Below are 17,812 nucleotides of genomic sequence, written 5' to 3'. Positions count from 1 at the left end.
CGTTAGTCAGTTTATATCTAAAAAGTGGGCACAGGGAATGAGGGGGCTAAGGCCACATGCTAGTGGCACTTGGAAACTGCTCCCCTCCCACCATCCCAGTAGAGTTTATTTATAAATGAAAGAAAATGCCAGGTTCCACTGTGCCAATATTGTTTAAGGTGTAGTCCCTAGAGACACCAAGTAGCTAAAACAGCTGTAGGGAGGGTTTGGTGCATCCCATGGGTAAGAAGAAACTAACGGGTTAATACAGGAAGGTAGGGTATGTGCCAGCATACGAGGGGCAAACAGGCCCATGAGGTAGAGGTGGGGAGGCCTGGATGTATGGGCACAGGAAAAGGTATCTGGGCTGTCTGGTAATGACCCAGTTTCTCCTGCTGTTCAAAGACCGAACTGAGAGGGCTGGGGGTGCAACAGTTCATCCAAATGCTATGAAAGCCTCCAGGCAGCCAGCAGTTTTTCTAAAGCACCGCTCTCTAAAGCAGCCTGTTTCTCTGTTCACCAAGGGCTTTCCCCTCCCCTTCAACTGAGCCAAGCAACCCTCTTGTATTCTGTTCAATTCATGCTGCTTCTGAATGAGAGCGATTGCCCCAAACTCCAACTTTCATACTAACCTTTTTTTTTTTTTTTTTTTTTTTTTTAAAGTGTGGATGAGAAGCTGGTGTGGCGGCTGACACTAGGCTCGGTGCTCTGGAGGCAGAGGCAGAAGTCTGAGGCCAGCCTGCACTGGAGAGCAAGTTCTGGTACGAGGACAGCCCTTCTCAGTAGGAAGAAAACCCTTTCTAGTGAGAGGGCGTTTCCAGTCGGAGTACACAAGTTGAGTCGATTACTGACTCACAACAAAGTATGGAAAAAATAAATGTGATGGTTTTCCCTTTTTATTGCCTTTGGGCTTCACCCCCCACCCTCACCCCTAGGACCACTCTTCTAGGAGAAGACTTGTGCCTGAAGCCAGACCTGGATGCCAGCGCTGCAGAAGCAGGGGTGAACTGTGTGTTTCTACTCAGAGCCAAAGTGAAGGTCGCTCATCTGGTGCATGGCTTCTGGCCATTTGCTCCGAGAATGAAGCTCAGAGCCCGCCATGGATCACTAGCTTGAAGGTATCGATTGGCAAATGCTTCCTTGCAAATATAAGTCGGTCCCCCTACCTGTGGTTAATAAGAGAAAAAAAAAGGTACTCAAAGACAGCTTTGTTGTGTAGAAAGAAAGCCAATTCCACTTTAATGTACTTAAGAACTCATCCATGATATATTGGGCCAGGCGCTGGTAAGGGCTGCCCAGTCTTAGGAGCAGGTCGCCAGAGGCTAACACTACCAGTACAGGGAGGTTTGCGACAGCAGACTAGGCAGGCAAGTATTTGGCATTTAGTCCGCAGCAGTACTTTACAGTCTTAAATTATTTTTTAATCTTCTCTAATAAACTCAGCACTTTAATCTTCCTAGAAACGGATACTAGAAGTGTAACTTTTCCTCTCTCTTCCGAGCAGGATCACGATCCTTGCTCCAAACCGTTCATCTTGTAGCATTGGGGCTGAGCATCCAGGCCAGCCTGGTTCTTGATTTCCCTTCTTGATCGATTCTTCTGACAGTTAGCTAGAGTCAGGAGACCTGGGACAGGGCTGTGGGCCCAGACGTGGTCTGCCCATTACAGGCCCAAGCTGCATCTAAGGAGCATCTACTTGGGTGGGTTCAGAAACAGCCCTAAGAATGAGCTCTCTAGTCCACGTCACCTTCAACGGTCTTGGATGAAGGGGAACAGATGGCGCAGAAGGCCATTTCCCTGTCCTCCCTGATTGCCTGAAGCCTTCTTCTTCTTTTTCTTCTTCTCTTTGGCTGGTTGAGCCGCCTCTTTGCAGTGTGTTCCCATGGACTTGAGACGTAATGCACTTGGGGTGCGTCTCAGTGACCACCCCATGGTGGTGCTGCTGTTGTTGTTGGCGTTGTCGCGCTCTTTGTCGCGCTCTTTGTCGCGCTCTTTGCCGCGTGCCATCTCCCATTCTTCTGCGCCGGACAGCTCCCGCAGGCTCTGAGAAGCATCGGGCCGCAGATAGTAACAAGGCCGGTGACCACTGTGATCGCGACGCGTGGGGTCAGCCCCCAGGGCTCCCACCAGCACCTTGATGACCATATCGTGGCCCTGCAGAGCCGCCAGGTGGAGCGGTGTGAGGCCGCCGCTGCCCGGGGCGCTCACATCGAAAGGCAGTCCCCGGCGCTGGGCAAAATCATGCAACAGAATGAGCTCCTCGTGGCGCCCGTGCTTTGCCAGCCAGTGCAGCACGCTGTAGCCTGTGATCGGGTCGTCCCTCATCAGCAAGCTGGGCTCAGCCTCCAGCAACTCCAACAACACCTCAAGACGGCCCTCAGCGGCTGCCAGAATCCACTCGTGCTCCCGCGGCTCCAGGCACACTCGGCTGCTGCCCTGTCCGCTAGAACGGCGGGACCCAAGCGCAGCCGGCTCCAAGTTCTCCTTTGAGAGCCACTCGGCGGGAGCCGCCCCCTGCAGCCCCAACAGTTCTCGCAGCGCCCCCCTCCGGCGTGTCCCGCTCGTCCCAGCCACCGTCAGGGTACTGTGGAAGATCGGTTCCCGGGACAGGGTGGCAGTGTCTGCGACAGCTTTGCCCTTGTACCTGCCAAGGCTACAGATGTCCGTTCTATAAGAGCGGATCTGCAGGGTGCTGGGCACGTTCAACTTGCCTGACTCGTCTGAGGCCTTGGGCAGCGGGTTCGTGTCTCCTTGGGGCTGGGCCATGATCTTCTAGCTGCCGCCCGGGTGACTCCAAAGGCTTGCGTTCGTTGGCCTTCCAAAGGCCCCACGGGGAGAGGAACTGGTGCTGGCGGTGGGGAAGGAAGCGTCTTAAGCAACTGGACTCGGAGGGAGGGAGTGAAGAAGGGGAGGAGAAGGACCAGTGGGAGGGAGCAAGCCGGGGGAGGGTGCCTTTGTGGGCGGTGGGGGGGCGTGGAGGGGTGGGCGGTCCAGTAGTGTCCCCTGGACCAGCCGGGCTTCTGTATGCTGGGTACCACTACTCCTTGAGCGAACGCCAGCACAGCGACCTCAGGACTCAACCGGCTCCACCCCAAGAAGGCCAGGTGAGCAGTAGCCAGGCCTCCTCCGGCACCTGGCGAACAACCAGGGAATGGGGGTTGGGGCTGGTATGTGGTGCTCTGGTCACCCCGGTTCTCAGCATCCCAGCAGCTGCTGGAGTGAAGAGGCCCTAAGTCGCTTCTTCCCGTATGGGCTGAGCTGGGCTTCTAGTCACAGTCTTCAGGAGCCAGATCTTGGAGCTTCCTAGGCGTTCGCTCTCTACCTTTGCTTCCTTCACTCTTATCTCTTCAAGAATCTTCTTGCACTTTGTCCCTGTGCGCCTTCTCCCCAAGCCTTCGGGGAGGCAGCCTGGCCTCTCCGTGTGACTCAGGCTCCTCTGCCCTGCCCTTTCTGTAACCTTGACCTTCTGCGCGGCAGCGCTGGAGTGCTGTCGGGGATTCCTGCTCAGAAACTTGAGACCTGGGAGGAGAGGTATTTCCCAGAATACAGCCTTCTCCCTTCTTTACTTCTCTGGGCAGGTCTGAAAACGCAGCTGCAGGTAAATCTACAGCACCACAGAGACACAGCTGTCCTCTTTACAGATTCATCAAACTTTGCCAATGTCAATAAACGCATAGCTTCTATTCTTTTTTTTTTTAAGATTTATTTAGTTATTTTGTATACAGTGTTCTGTCTGCATGTATGCCTACGGGCCAGAAGAGGGCACCAGAGTTCATTACAGATGGTTGTGAGCCATCATGTGATTGCTGGGAATTGAACTCAGGACCTCTAAAAGAACAATCAGTGCTCTTAACTTCTGAGCCATCTCTCCAGCCCCAGTTTCTATTCTTTTGAGAAAAGTGGATACATCTTTTTATTTCAAGCTTAGACTCCCCCCCAGTCTTTCCTTTTACCAGCAGATGATTTTGCTGTTTGTTTGACTTTGTTTTTGTTTTGAGACAGTATCTTAGTTTAGCCCGGCTGGCCTGGAACTCCAGGTGAACCCCTCTGCCTCTGGTCCCAGAAGACAGAGTTGTATGTGGCCAAGGCAGGCCTGGAACACAACATGCAGTGAACAATGACGTTGAATTTCTGATCTGCATTTGTCCTCCTCAGAAGTGTTGGGAATAAAGGCTGCCAAATTAACCCCCGTCTTGAGAAAGTAGTTCTCACCTCCTCTCCCCTCCAGCATTAAGAAACTTGACATGCAGTAAAGAAGGAGGCAGAGAAGGCTTTGGAGCTGGTGAGGGACGCAGCCACCATTCGGGCTGTGTTTGAAAGATGATTTGGGGAGAAGTAGAGGAAGCCCCACTATTCAAGCAGTCCAGACCAGGGCGGGTGGGGCTGAGGCCCAACTCGTCCTCTCCTCTGGGTCCTCCACGGCAGCAGCCATGGAGATAGTCAGACAGTGGCTTTCCCTCCTTGTTCAAATATCTGGGGTCGGCTTTAAATATTGTGAGTGTTCCTTCATGACAGTATATGAATTTGAACTTTCCATGCGTGAGTTCTGACTTCTTCCCAGGGACTTAGGAACTAAGAATCATTCCTCCTTTCAGTTTGCAGAGAAGTTAGACCACTTGCCCAAGGTCACCCAGCAGGAAGTGGCAGAGTAACACTGCGTGCCACGGTAGCCTTTGTTCTGGCACAAAGTAACTGGCAACCAAGCCAGGTTTATGTGCTGCAGATCGGTCACACAAGCACCAAATTGTAGCCAAATGTCTGAGCGTGACCTAGTTGAAGCTTCCTCCCACTTGTCCTCCTTTCTCTCTTTTAAGTTAACTGATCTATTTGGGGTTTATTATTGTTGTTGTTGTTGTTTTGAGATAGGGTTTCTCTGTGTAACAACCCTCACTGTCCTGGAACTAGCTCTGTAGAGCACGCTGGCCTTGATCTCACAGAGATCCACCTGTCTCCTAAGTGCTGGCCCCAAAGGCCAGTTTGGGGTTATTTTTGATAGTAGGGTTTTATATAGTCCAGGTTGGCTTCCATCTCCTGACCCTCCTACATTTACCCCCCAATAGTGGGATTACAGGCGACTAATCACCAAGCCTACCTCTGTTTTGCTATTTTGAGATAGGATCTTTTAACATACCCCAGCTATCCTGGTACTCGCTGTGTAGCCCTGACTAGGTTTGAACTCTCAGCAATTCCCCTGCCGCAGCCTCCCATTTCCTTCACACTTCTATCTAATGAAGTGCTTCATGTTTTTTTTATTTATTTATTATGTATACAATATTCTGTCTGTGTGTATGTCTGCAGACCAGAAGAGGGCACCAGATCCCATTACAGATGGTCGTGAGCCACCATGTGGTTGCTGGAAATTGAACTCAGGACCTTTGGAAGAGCAGGCAATGCTCTTAACCTCTGAGCCATCTCTCCAGCCCCAGTGCTTCATGTTTTACGATTAACCTCAGTGTTCACCTTATCCAGCCATCCTCCTCTGCCCCAGCCCAGAATGACCCTCTTACTTCCCAACCCCAATGGGGTTTCTATTACCCCATTGTCACCCTGCTTGGGGGGGAATTGGTTGTTCTATTTCTCCTCTTTCTCTGACAGGTTGATTAATCTGTTTGATGAGTGTATCACACGCTATCCTTGTGCAAACTTGGTTTGCGCAGAAGAAATAAATGGGTGCTACTTGGCTCTGCTTTGGTAGCCTGGGAAACTGTGATTTTTGTGTGTATGTCTGTGAGCATAAATTCATGTTGGAAGAGTCCATGCCAACTCCCATCACTGTTTTAGAACAAAATCTGCAGGACTTACCAACTCGATTTGGTCAATTTATAAAAACAAAGAAAAATAGCGAATAAGTTGTTTCTTCCTAGAGTCAAATGGCTACAGCTTGGCCTCTGCGGGCTCCTTGACCAGGCTCAGGCCCAGGATGGGCCCCAAGCTTTCGGGCTTTCATTTTCAAAATGACCTCGATTGACAAGCAGCTATTCCGTTGCTCTGGAAACTCCCCTCTGCAACCCCAAATCTGTAAACAGCAAACCACATGCATGCGCACACACATACTTCCCGAAGATCTGAGCAGCTGCGGCAATATTTTCTTTAAATCAAAATGCCAGCATGGAGGTTGCTGCGTGGAAGAATGCTGGAGCTATTAATTTTCCTTGCCACTAAGCAGGTAGTTCCCTTCCTGTCAGCATTAATAATATCTCTAGTTCCAGTTCAAAGACGGCGAAGGCAGGCACCTGCCTGGCACCACCACACACCCTTGACACACGTGCCCTTGCTAAACTTTATTCCTAGAGATCAAAGCCACATGGCCTCTCTAGTGACTTGTGTTTCATCTTTGCTTCAAGGACTCTTTCTTCCCTAGAGAGCTGGCTGCACACCCCGACTACGACCACAGAGCCCATCTCTATTTCAGCGGGGGAGAGTGAAGTAGAAGGAGCGAGACACAGAAGGGGGCTGCCACCCTACTTAGGCCTGGGACACTAGTGAGGTGAAGCCATTGCCAGCTTTCATCTTGCTTGCACGGCCAGGATGGAACCACAGGCTAGGCAAGCCTTCCACCGCTGACCTCCACCCTAGCTCTCATCTGGTCAAACCTTTGGAAATGACTGACCCAGGGTTAGAAGGGAACTGTGTGCACCGCCATGCCACCGAAACCACACCAGCAGTTGACTATAGGATGGGTAATTTGTGTTGCCGCCTCAGGAATAACGCTGACGTCTCTGGTTTTACTTAGGGTTCCTGTACTGTGACAACGAAGAGAAATTGTTTAGAGTGGCCCTGCTATGTTATCTAGGTTGCCTTTGACCTCAAGATCCTTCTGCTTCAGCCCACTGAGTTGGGGGGTTATGGTGTATGCCACAAACCTAAAAGAAAGTTGTTTGGTTGTTGTTGTTGCTGTTTTGAGAAATGGAGCCCAGGTCATGTCCCAGCTTGTGATCTTGCTGCCCCAGCCACCCATGTGCCGAGATTAGAAGCTTGCCCCACTGATTCTAGCTAATTTAGACACAATTTCTCAGGAACACTGGTCCTAGGGGAAAGGAAAAGGTATGTGCGTCCTAGGATGTAAGTGAAATTTAGCAGCAGACTTTATAGATGAAGAAAAAACCCATTAGTGCCCAACGGGCAAGAGGAAGGATGTGCAGAATATGATAAGTAAATCTGTCAGACTCCCAGAGTCCTCTGTCCAAGGGGGAGTGGGGAACGCTTTAGAGACTATAGGTGTAGTTTCCTTCCAAAGACCTATGCTGATGTCATAATATTTGGAGGCAGGGAGGGACAGGGTCTCACTAATGTGGTCCTGTCTGATCTGGAACTCATAGAGATCTGTCTGTCTCTGCTTCCCAAGTGCTGGAATGAAAAGCATGCACCATGAAGCTCATATATAATGTCATATGATTCTTAGTGAGGTAGAAATTTATTTTCCACACCACGTGGGTATGAGTATGTGCTGGCTTGAATGAAAATATCCTCCATAGGCTCACATGTTTGACTGCTTGGTCCCCGGTTGGTGAAACTGCTTAGGAAGGATTAAGAGGCGTGACCTTGTTGGAGGAGGCATTTCATCAGGGGCAGGAGTTGAGGTTTTCACGCCACCCCCATCTCCTGTGTGTATATCAAGATGTACACTCAGAGCTGTTTCTGCTGCACAACTTTGTGTCACCGCGCGGACTCTAACCCACGGAAACCCTAAGCCCCAATTACGTCCCCCCATCTTTGGTTTTTTGGAGCTAGGATTTCTCTGTGTAACAACAGCTCTGACTGTCCTGGAACTTACTCTGTAGACCAGGCTGGCCTGAAACTCACAGAGCTCCGCCTGCCTCTGCTTCTGGAGTACTGGGATTAAAGGCGTGTGTCACCACTGCCCAGCTAAACCCTTTCTTTTATAAGTTACATTGGTCACAGTGTTTCATCACAGCAATGGAAAAGTAACTGACACAGTGTGTGGTCAAGAATGGATGTTTGAGTGGTGTGGTGGTGGTGGTGGTGGTGGTGGTGGTGGTGGTGTGTGTGTGTGTGTGTACACTGTCAGGTGTGCTCTCTGGTTGTCATTTCCCCCTTCTTGAGCTTTTTTTAAACACTAGGAGATATCATTAAAATTTAAATTTTTTGTTTTATTTTTGTGCATATGTATGATTCGTGTGTGTGTGTGTGTGTGTGTGTGTGTGTGTACATGTGCTATAGTACATGAGGGAGCAAGCGCCTTTGCCCACTGAACCTTCTAGTCAACCCAGGATCACATTTTCTTTTTTTTTTAAAATATTTATTTATTTATTATGTATACAATATTCTGTCTGTGTGTGTATGTCTGCAGGCCAGAAGAGGGCACCAGCCCCATTACAGTTGGTTGTGAGCCACCACATGGTTGCTGGGAATTGAACTCAGGACCTTTGGAAGAGCAGGCAATGCTCTTAACCTCTGAGCCATCTCTCCAGCCCCCAGGATCACATTTTCAATTTTTTTCCCCCTCTAGACTATGAACAAGCCATACTTAGTACTTCTCAGTATTTTGAGATTATTTCCCTCCATTCCTTCACTGGAAAAAAAAGTTCCAGTCTTTTTGTGAGCTTGGATTGTTCAGAATAGAAGGTGGTAGAATCAAGTTGATACGTACTTGAATCACATGCCTACAACTGCTCAAAACGACCTGGCAGTGGGCAGGGAGCAGAAAGAAACCTTTCGGCCTGAGCGGAAGCAGGAAACCTGGCTTAACACTAGGGTTCAAACAGCCCAACTGGAGTCCAACAATCCAGCTTTGGGTCCGAAGTGTGAGAAGGAAAAATATTCCACATTTCATCAATACTGTGACAAAATCCAATGCCTTCTCCAGGAAAATTTTGGAAGTATTACCATGTGCCGACACACGGGGGCGCTCTAGCGAACGAATGAGTGAGAAGAAAACTTGAAAGGCAGGGTTCGAGCCCAGGAAGAGGCTTTGCAGGTGATGGGAATTCAGGCTTGCTGTACACTGCAGGAGAAGGGCGCTGCTCACCCCTGGCTTTTAGGTAGCTTCAAGGAAGGAGGTACTGGTGCTAGAATTTCTGGCAAGACATAGATGTCACCCTGAAGAGGAGGGGACCCATCTGGAGAGAGTGGGGAGGGTAGTGAGTGGCACAGTGGTTTGTCATTTTATTCAAGAGCCAGGAGTTAAGTCATTGGTAGAACACTTGCCTAGCATGTGCAAGGCCTTGGGTTCCATCCCCATCACTTGAAAAAAACAAAACAAAACAAAGCAAAAAACAAAAACCAACTTCTGTAATATTTAAGACTTGGAATACTGCTGTTTTATGATTATTTTGGTTCATTCTTTCCTTTCTTTTCTTTGTCTTTCTCTGTATGTGTAGGACTGGGGGTTGAACTTGGGTCCTCACAGGTGCTAGGCAAGTGTGTTCTACTACTGAGCTTCATTCTCAGCCCTCTCTCCTCCATTTTAGACAAAGAATCGTTGTGTTATCTGGGCTGGTCTTCAACTCCTCAACTCAAGTGATTCTCCTGCCTCATGCCCCACCCTCGCGTATAGGCTCAAGATCCTGGTACTTATAAAATTATTCTATATGCAGATGCATTTTGCTTGCATGTATGTATACGTAGCACACGCATTCAGTGTTAACAGTGGCCAGAACGCACCAGGTGCTCGGTAACTGAAGTTGCAGGTAGATGTGAGCCATGCAAGATGGCTGCCGAGAACTGAACCCTGGTTCCCTGCAAAAGCGGCAAGTGCTCTTAATCGCCGGACTATCTATCCTGTCCACATCCTGGCTCTTTTTTATTTTTAATTATCTCTTTCCCCTAGGCAACAAGCCAATGAGGTTGGTATAGAAGTAGCGTTTATCTCCAGTTTATGCATAGGATTGAGGGAGGTTAATTGACCTGCCCAAAGCCCTGGCTCAAAAGCCGTAGAGCATTCTGGGTGTGGTGATGTATGCCTGTGAATCTAGCATTGAGGAAGCAGAGGATAAGACGTCCAGAGGGATCCTTGGTTTCAAAAGCTCAGTCCAGGCCGAGTCTTTCTTCCTCTCCTCCGACAGGTCAGGCTGTGTCTCTCAGCTGCTGCTCTAATGGATACCTGCGTGTTGCCGTGCTCCTCATCGTGATGATAATGGACTAAGCCCCTAAATCTGTAAGCCAGATTGCAGTTAAATGCTTTCTTTTATTAGCGTTACCTAGGTCATGGTGTCTCGTCGCAGGAATCGAACTGTATGATTAGATACTGTCTCCAGGCAGTATTTTGAAGATGGCTTGTGGAGGAGGCTGGAGCAGTCAACGTTTGCTGTTTTTGTAGAGGCCTGGGATTCAGCTCCCAGTACTCAGGTGCCTCACGGACACATTTAACTTCATTCCAGTGGGTCTGCCATTGACCTCTATTGACCTCTTCATGCATACGGTACATACATACACTCAGGCATGCATAGGTGTATACACACACACACACACACACATACACAAATAGACAGATAAATAAAACTTTTTTTGAAAAAGGAAAGAAGGAAACCAGGCAGCGGTGGCTCCTAAATTTAATCCCAGCACTCAGGAGGCAGAGGTAGGCAAATGTCTGAGTTTTAGGCCAGCCTGGTCTGCAGAGTGAGTTCTTCGACAGCCAGGGCTACACAGAAAAAAACCTGTCTTGAAAAACCAACCCCCTCCCCCCCCCAAAAAAAAGAAAAAAGAAAAGAAAAAAGAAAAAGAATAAAGAAAAGAAAAAGAAGAACGAAGGGTTTGGGGCTGGAGATTAGGTCAGCAGTAGACTTCACCTGGTCCTGGTGAGGCCCTGGATTTGATCTCTCCCACTGTGTATAAAAGTGATGAGAAAAGCTAGAGGTGCGGTTCAGGTGTAGAGATCACTTGGCACACTCAAGGCCTTAGGTTCTCGCCCCACTACTATTTTTTAAAGGGTTGATTCTGTATCAAAAGTCTTGCTGTTTGAGTTTGGCATGGTGACAGATGCCTTTAATCCCAGCACTCAGGAGCTAGGCAGAGGCAGGTGAAGGATCTCTGTGAACTCAGGGTCAGCTTGGTCTACATAGCAAGTTCTAGAACAGTCAGTGCCCATAATGAGATCCTCCTGCTTCAAAAAGAACCCTACCCTCTGTTAGGGTTTGTTTCAATTTTCAGTACTGGGAACACGATCAAGACCTTGGCACACGCAGGCAGCTGTCCTACCACGGAGATACCACCTTGTTTTGTTTAGTTTAGTTTTGGTTTTTTGAAACAGAGTTTCTCTGTGTAGCTCTGGCTGTCTTGGAACTCCCTCTGTAGACCAGGCTGGCCTTGAACTCACAGAGACCCACCTACCTCTGCCTCCCAAGTGCTGGGATTAAAGGCGCGCTCCACCACAGCCCGGCTAGTTTACTCTTTTGTTATATTTCTTTTATGCATGCCATTTCTTGAGCCTGCGCCACAGTTCATGTATGGAGGGCAGAGGACAACTTGTGAGAGTCACTTCTCTCCTTCCGCCGTCTGGATTGAGCTCAGGTTTAAGACTTCTCTTAGTAAGCACCCACTGAACCATCTTGCCCACTGTGGTGGCTTAAATAATAATGGCCCCCATAGGCTCACATATTTGAGTGCTTGGTCATCAGGGAACGGTTTTACTTGAGAGGGATTAGGAGGTATGGGCTTGTTGGGGAAAGTGTGTCATTGGTGGTGGGCTTTGGGGGTTCAAAATCCCAAGCCATCTCCAGTCTCCTGCTTTCTTCTTCCTGCGTGCCAAGAAGTAGAACCCTCAGCTACTATTCTGGTATAATGTCTGCCAGTGTGCCACCATGTCCCTGCAATGATAATGGACGAAGCCATTGAACTGTAAGCCAGCCACAATGAAATATTCTCCTTTATAAGAGTTGCCACAGTCATGAAATCTCTTCACAGCAATAAAACACTGACAGATACCCACACACCCTCTCCTTCCATTCCCGGCCCCCCATCTCTGTCTCTCTTTGAGACAAGCTCTTATCTTGTTATGGAGCTCAGGCTGTACCAGAACTCAAAGCTGTCATCCTCCTGAGGACTGGGGTTATAGGCATTCAGCATTATATTTGAAAAAGTCTTAATTTTCTACAACGAACAATATTGACAAGTCCTATAACACATCACACATTTTGGTTTTCAACATCTTTGTTTCTAGGGAGTGAAGGTTCCTATCAGAACAACCCTTCAGCTGTATAAAAAAATCTGTATTTTGAGGTTTGGGATTTTGGGGTTTTTTTTTGCTTGCTTTTTTGAGACTGGGTTTCTCTGTGTATCTTTGACTCTCCTGGAACACACTCTGTAGACCAGGCTGACCTCGAACTCACAGAGATCTGCCTTCCTCCACCTCCTAAGTGCTGGGATTCGATGTGTGTGCCACTGCCGCCCAGCAAGTTTTTTTATTACATTTATTTGTGTGTTTGTGGTGGGGGGCACATGTACCACAATGTGTGTGCGTGTGCATGTGGAGGTGGGGGTGGTCAAGGGAGCAGAGGGCAACTTTCAGAAGTCAGTTTTCTCTTTCTACTATGTGGGTCCCTGGGATCAAACTCGAATTGTCAAGCTTAGTGGCAATCACCCTTAAGCCTTGGGTCATCTTTCTAGGCCTGGTTTTTCTGTCTCTGTGTATCTTTTTTTTAATATTTTTTTTCATTGATTTTTGCATGCTGCTAGTCAGAAAAACATTCCCTGCTCAGTGTTTCTATATTTAAAAAAATAATTTTTGATAATATAACTTCTTCTTATTTTCCCCTCAGTAACCCAGAAAAGGAGTGTGTTGAGGATTTCATCATTTTTTACAGATTCTAACAAATACAAAGCTGGAATTTTAGAGATATTTTTCTTAACTTCAGATAAAACTTCGTGTGCTATGTCTTTTAGTGTAATACTGATTGTTCAAGTTGTCATCAATGATTCTAGATGCCTCCCAGTCATGTTTTCTGACAAAGGCATGCATTTCAGTTTGTCACTACAGTGTTTCTTGGACATTATTTTGACTACTTTAACAATGATACGCACAATATATGTATTCCCAAAGGGCTGGATGAATGATGTTTGTCTTTTTGTTACTAAGCTAGAATCCTCAGGACTCAGTAGGAGCTGCTAAGTAGTAGAGCACATACCTCCAGCGTTACTTACCAGACCTGGATTCCATCTCCAGCTCTAGAGGAATAAAGAAGCTTCTAAATAAGCATATTTACTGGAAAAATCATATTTTTTCTGTGTTTTTTGAAACAGGGTCTGATGTAAATCAGGCAGGTCTCCAACTCATATATAGCTGAAGATGGCTTTAAATTGTTTTTGTAAATATTGTTTTGCAGCTCTGTTGATGCCATTATTTTATTTCTCTGCTTCAACTACATCTGTTGATGGAAGTTTCTGTCCTGCCTGGTCTCACAGCCATTCAGTCCCAAAGAAAGTCACAGAGGCTTATATTTTTTTTAAAAAAAAGTATTTGTTTATTATGTATACAGTGTTCTGCTTGCATGTATGCATACTGCTATCCAGAAGAGGGCACCAGATCTCATTACAGATGGTTGTGAGCCACATGTGGTTGCTGGGAATTGAACTCAGGACCTTTGGAAGAGCAGGCAATGCTTTTAACCTCTGAGCCATCTCTCCAGCCCCCTACAGAGGCTTATATTAACTATAAACTGGTTGGCCTATTAGCTCAGGCTTATTATTAACTAGCTTTTACAACTTCAATTAACCCATTATTGTTGTCTATGTTTAACCACATGGCTTGGTTCCTTTTCCCGGTGCAGTATTCTCATCTTGTTTCCTCAGAGTCTGGGTGGTGACTACATCTCTGTCTTCCTCTTCCCAGGATTCTCCTCATCTTGTTGCCCCACCTATACTTCCTGCCTGGCTTCTTGCCAATCAGCATTTTATTAAACCAATATGAGTGACAAATCTTTACAGTGCACAAAAACATTATCCCACATCATTTCCCCTCTTTTTATTTTCAAAATAAGACACTGAATCTAATCTCCTTTGTTTAACTTTTTTCCTGACCACTGCCATAACAACTTGTAACCAACACACTAAACAAAGACAAACATCCATAATCCATTTTTTGGGGGAGGGAATGTGGGCAAAGTTTTCTAGGCTACTTCCTGCTAATTGGGGGTGCTGGTAATGTTATGGGGACCCAAAGAAAATTTAGGACTATGGTCAAATCCTAACTAGAATATTCTGTGAGGCTGGATCATCTCAGCCAGAAGTCTTAAAGCTGTTCTGGATATAGAACTCAGAGGAACCTGCAACAGAGGTGCTCTAAAACATTGCATCATCTGAGCTATCCTCTCCTATTAGAGATTTTTCAGGGGGTCTTCCTCAGTGAAATCTGATTTTTCTTAACCTAGAATGAATCCACAGTTTCTCATTTCCTGTGGAAACAAAAGCAAAACCTCTTCTCCAAAGTAACATTATATTTTGACTTAAATTTTGAAGTCAAGTCATTTTCAAAATATATAGGTTGGGTCAATCCAGCAGCATTTATAATCAAATGTCTTTTAGCAGCTGCTGTTCCTTCCTCAGCCATAAAATAAGTCAAAGACAACACAAGAGTATACACTATCCAGACTCTCTGTGTATTTTCTATCTTTACATGAACTTTTAAACTCTATTTCTTTCATTTTATTTTTAATTTTTGATTTTTTGAAGCAGGGATTTTTGCTTTCTTCATCTGTCCTGGATCTCACTCTGTAGATCAGACTGGCCTTAAACTCACAGAAATCTGCCTACCCATGCCTCCCAAGTGCTGGGATTAAAGGCATGTATTACCACACCTGACTATATTTCTTTTTTTTTAAAGAACTTTCTATACCTTTTTTCTCTCCCAAGTCTATGTATATTTTTAAATACACTGTACACTATTTAGATGTTTTTGGTTTTTATTCCCTCTGAATCTGTCTTTATTGTATATCTCTATCTTTTTCTGATCACATGAGTCTTTAGTCTGCTAAGTGGCATGACTAGGATTAAAGCTGTGGCTTTGACGCCTGGATCCACCACACTTGTTGGCTTCCTGGGGGTCCAGATTCATGTCAGAGATACTGGCAGGAGAGATGTTCTTTTTATTGAGCTCTTAATTTTTTTCTGCTCCTCTCCCTGCCTCTCCCCTCCCCTTCAACCCCCACCCTCCCCCAAGGTTCCCATGCTCCCAAGTTACTCAGGAGATCTTGTCTTTTTCTACTTCCCATGTAGATTAGATCCATGTATGTCTCTCTTAGGGTCCTCATTGTTGTCTAGGTTCTCTGGGATTGTGATTTGTAGGCTGGTTTTCTTTGCTTTATGTTTAAAAACCACCTATGAGTGAGTGCATGTGATAATTGTCTTTCTGGGTCTGCGTTACCTCACTCAAAATAATGTTTTCTAGCTCCATCCATTTGCCTGCAAAATTAAAGATGTTGTTATTTTTTCTGCTGTGTAGTACTCCATTGTATAAATGTACCATATTTTCCTTATCCTTGGCTCACATAGGCTCACAAAATATTTGAATGCTTAGTTCCTAGTTGATGAACTATTTGGAAGAATTAGGAGGTGTGGTCTTGTTGGAGTAGGTGTGGCCTTGTTTGAGTAGGTATGTTACTGGGGGTGGACTTTGAGGTTTCAAAACCCTAGGCCAGGCCCAGTGTCCCCTCTTCCTGCTGCCTGCTGATTCAGATATAGGACTCTCAGCTTCTTCTTCAGCACCATGTCTGCCTGTGTGCTGCCATGTCCCACCATTATGATAACGGAGTGATGCTCCGAAACTGTAAGCCAGCCCTAATTGTTGCTTTCCTTTATGAATTGCCTTGTTCATAGTGTCTCTTCACAGCGATAGAACAATGACTAAGACACACAGTATTTGCTACAGACCATCATGAAGTAGTATTCAGATGTTGAAAGATCCTAATTCAAGATAGTTTTTCTTTTATAATGAGAAGTAGTATTCTGAAGTTTTTCAAAAGCTAGTAGAGAGCTGAAGGAGTCTTGCATCTTAATTTTTATCTTTTTCTGTTTAAAAAACCAGCATTCCTCTGCTTCATAGGTGTTCTTCATCTGAGGTGTAGTGAAAGCATTGCCAGTTAACGGATGCAATATTTTAGTACCTTACACACAGGTTATGTATGCATGTGTATGTGTCTATATTAATGTATTGTACATGTGTGTGGAAGTGCCCATGGAGGTCAGAAGAGGCCATTGAATCCCTGGAGCTGGAGTTACAGGTGGTTGTGAGTCACCCAACATGGGTGCTGGGAACTGAACTCAGGTCCTCTGGGACAGCAGCAAGTGCTCCTAACTGCTAAACCATCTCTCCAGCCCTTTTATATTTTTGTTACCGAATGCATTTAATAAATGCCTCAATACATCCTTTCTTGTCTACTCCATTCTGGATACTATTGGTTTGTTACATCAAGCCATTTTTTCAAATAATATGGATGGACATGGTGGCACATGCTTGTAATCTCAACACTTGGGAGGTACAGGCAGGAAGACTTTGAGTTTGAACCAGTATGGGCTACATGGTGAGTTCCAACCTTGCCTGGGGTATTCAGCCATACTCTGCCTCATGCAATAAAACAAGAACAGATAAGGTAACTGGGTGCTGACAGATGAGAAAACTTAATACATAAGTCATGAACGGATGTATACTAGGTGGTGACGCCAACACTTCTGTCTGGCCTCAGTGCTTCTGCTCCTTCGATGACACTACACGTTTCTGGTTGATTCAGTCACACGTTTCTGGTTTCTGATGCTGGAATGGAGGAAGATTTCTTAACTGTATTGACTCATTGGGAAGTGTCTTTCCCTCTGGGTAGAGTATTGCAGAGCTGTAACATGAGGGGCCGGCTTGTTGGGGTTTCTGTCCCGCTCAGCACCCCACAGCCGGCAAGTCCCAAGGAAAACCACGGAGTCTACATTAGGTTATAAACTGATTGGCCCATTATCTCAGGCTTCTTATTAGCTCTTATAACTTATGTTACCCCATTATCCTTATCTACATTAGCCACATGGGCTCAGTACCTTTCTCAGTGTGACAGCTTACATGTTGCCTCTTCGGTGGTCTGAGCAGGAATGGCAGAGGAACCTCCCTGCTTCCCAGAATTCTCCTGTTCTCATTGCATCACCTCTACTTCCTGTCTGGTTTTCCCGCCTATGCTGCCTGCCTGGCCAATCAGCGTTTTATTAAAATATGATTGACAGAATACAGACAATTCTCCCACATCACAGAGCAGGGATTAGGATTAGAGCAAAGATTGGGGCAATGCCCTCGGTGTGTGTGTGTGACACTGTGCTAAGCGTTCAGTCCGCCCATGTGTCCAGGAGACATCTATTAGTGGAGCCTCTGGGAAGTGGCTTACCCACAGGCCCCAAAAGCATGTCTCCTAAAGCACACATGGAGCTGCCTGTCATTCCTCTGCTGCAGAAGCAGTAGTGCTAGGATTAGTCAGTTCTGTGGCAGGCGCTGTGCTGTCTTCCTTGTCTATCACGCTGAATCCCCACAGCAACGTTATACAAACAGCGCTGTCAGGGTTGGAGAGACGATGACTCAGCTGTGAAGAGCATGTACTGCTCTTGCAGGCAACCTGTGTTCGATTCCCGGCACCTAGACTGGGTGGCTCACAGCTGCCTGTAAGTCCAGCTCCAGGAGATACAACAGCTTCTTCTGGATGCTAAAGGTGCTCACATGCACACACACATACACATGCACACACACACTCACAGATTTCTTGTGTATTGTCCCCATTTTATACATGCGGAACTGAGGTTTTGAGGGAGTAACTTGTCCTAGGCTACTGATAACAAGGGGCAGGTCGCCTACTAACAGATCTGGTGGCCTGCAATCATTGCTTGAGATGGAGAAGAACAGAATTGCCTTTTTTAG

General features: G+C 46.5%; 2 protein-coding genes across 10 annotated transcripts in view; one reads left to right on the top strand and one right to left on the bottom strand.

The window, feature by feature from the left end:
• Positions 1-1,186: 1,186 nt before the first annotated feature.
• Positions 1,187-2,998, bottom strand: Sowahd (sosondowah ankyrin repeat domain family member D). Its single transcript, XM_048450420.2, has one exon. It carries the CDS (start codon positions 2,743-2,745, stop codon positions 1,729-1,731), a length of 1,017 nt encoding a protein of 338 aa, XP_048306377.1. The 5' UTR covers positions 2,746-2,998; the 3' UTR covers positions 1,187-1,728.
• Positions 2,949-17,812, top strand: part of Septin6 (septin 6) — a 136,433-nt gene continuing 121,569 nt past the window's right edge. For 8 of the 9 annotated variants that reach the window (XR_015000382.2, XM_048450414.3, XM_085684690.2 and 5 more), the window contains exon 1: positions 2,949-3,083. The gene's annotated coding sequence lies outside the window, so the exon portion shown is untranslated. The remainder of the gene's footprint in view (positions 3,084-17,812) is intronic. The other variant, XM_085684694.2, reaches the window with a different exon arrangement.

The sequence above is a fragment of the Myodes glareolus genome, chromosome X (assembly GCF_982192425.1).
Source record: "Myodes glareolus chromosome X, mMyoGla1.1, whole genome shotgun sequence".
In the NCBI taxonomy this organism is placed as follows: domain Eukaryota; kingdom Metazoa; phylum Chordata; class Mammalia; order Rodentia; family Cricetidae; genus Myodes; species Myodes glareolus.
The sequence above is the reverse complement of the archived record's forward strand: the minus strand, read 5'-3'. Positions and strand labels throughout refer to the sequence as shown.

Coding starts and splice junctions, on each gene's coding strand:
- Sowahd (XM_048450420.2), bottom strand. CDS start 2,745: ATGGCCCAGCCCCAAGGAGACACGAACCCGCTGCCCAAGGCCTCAGAC.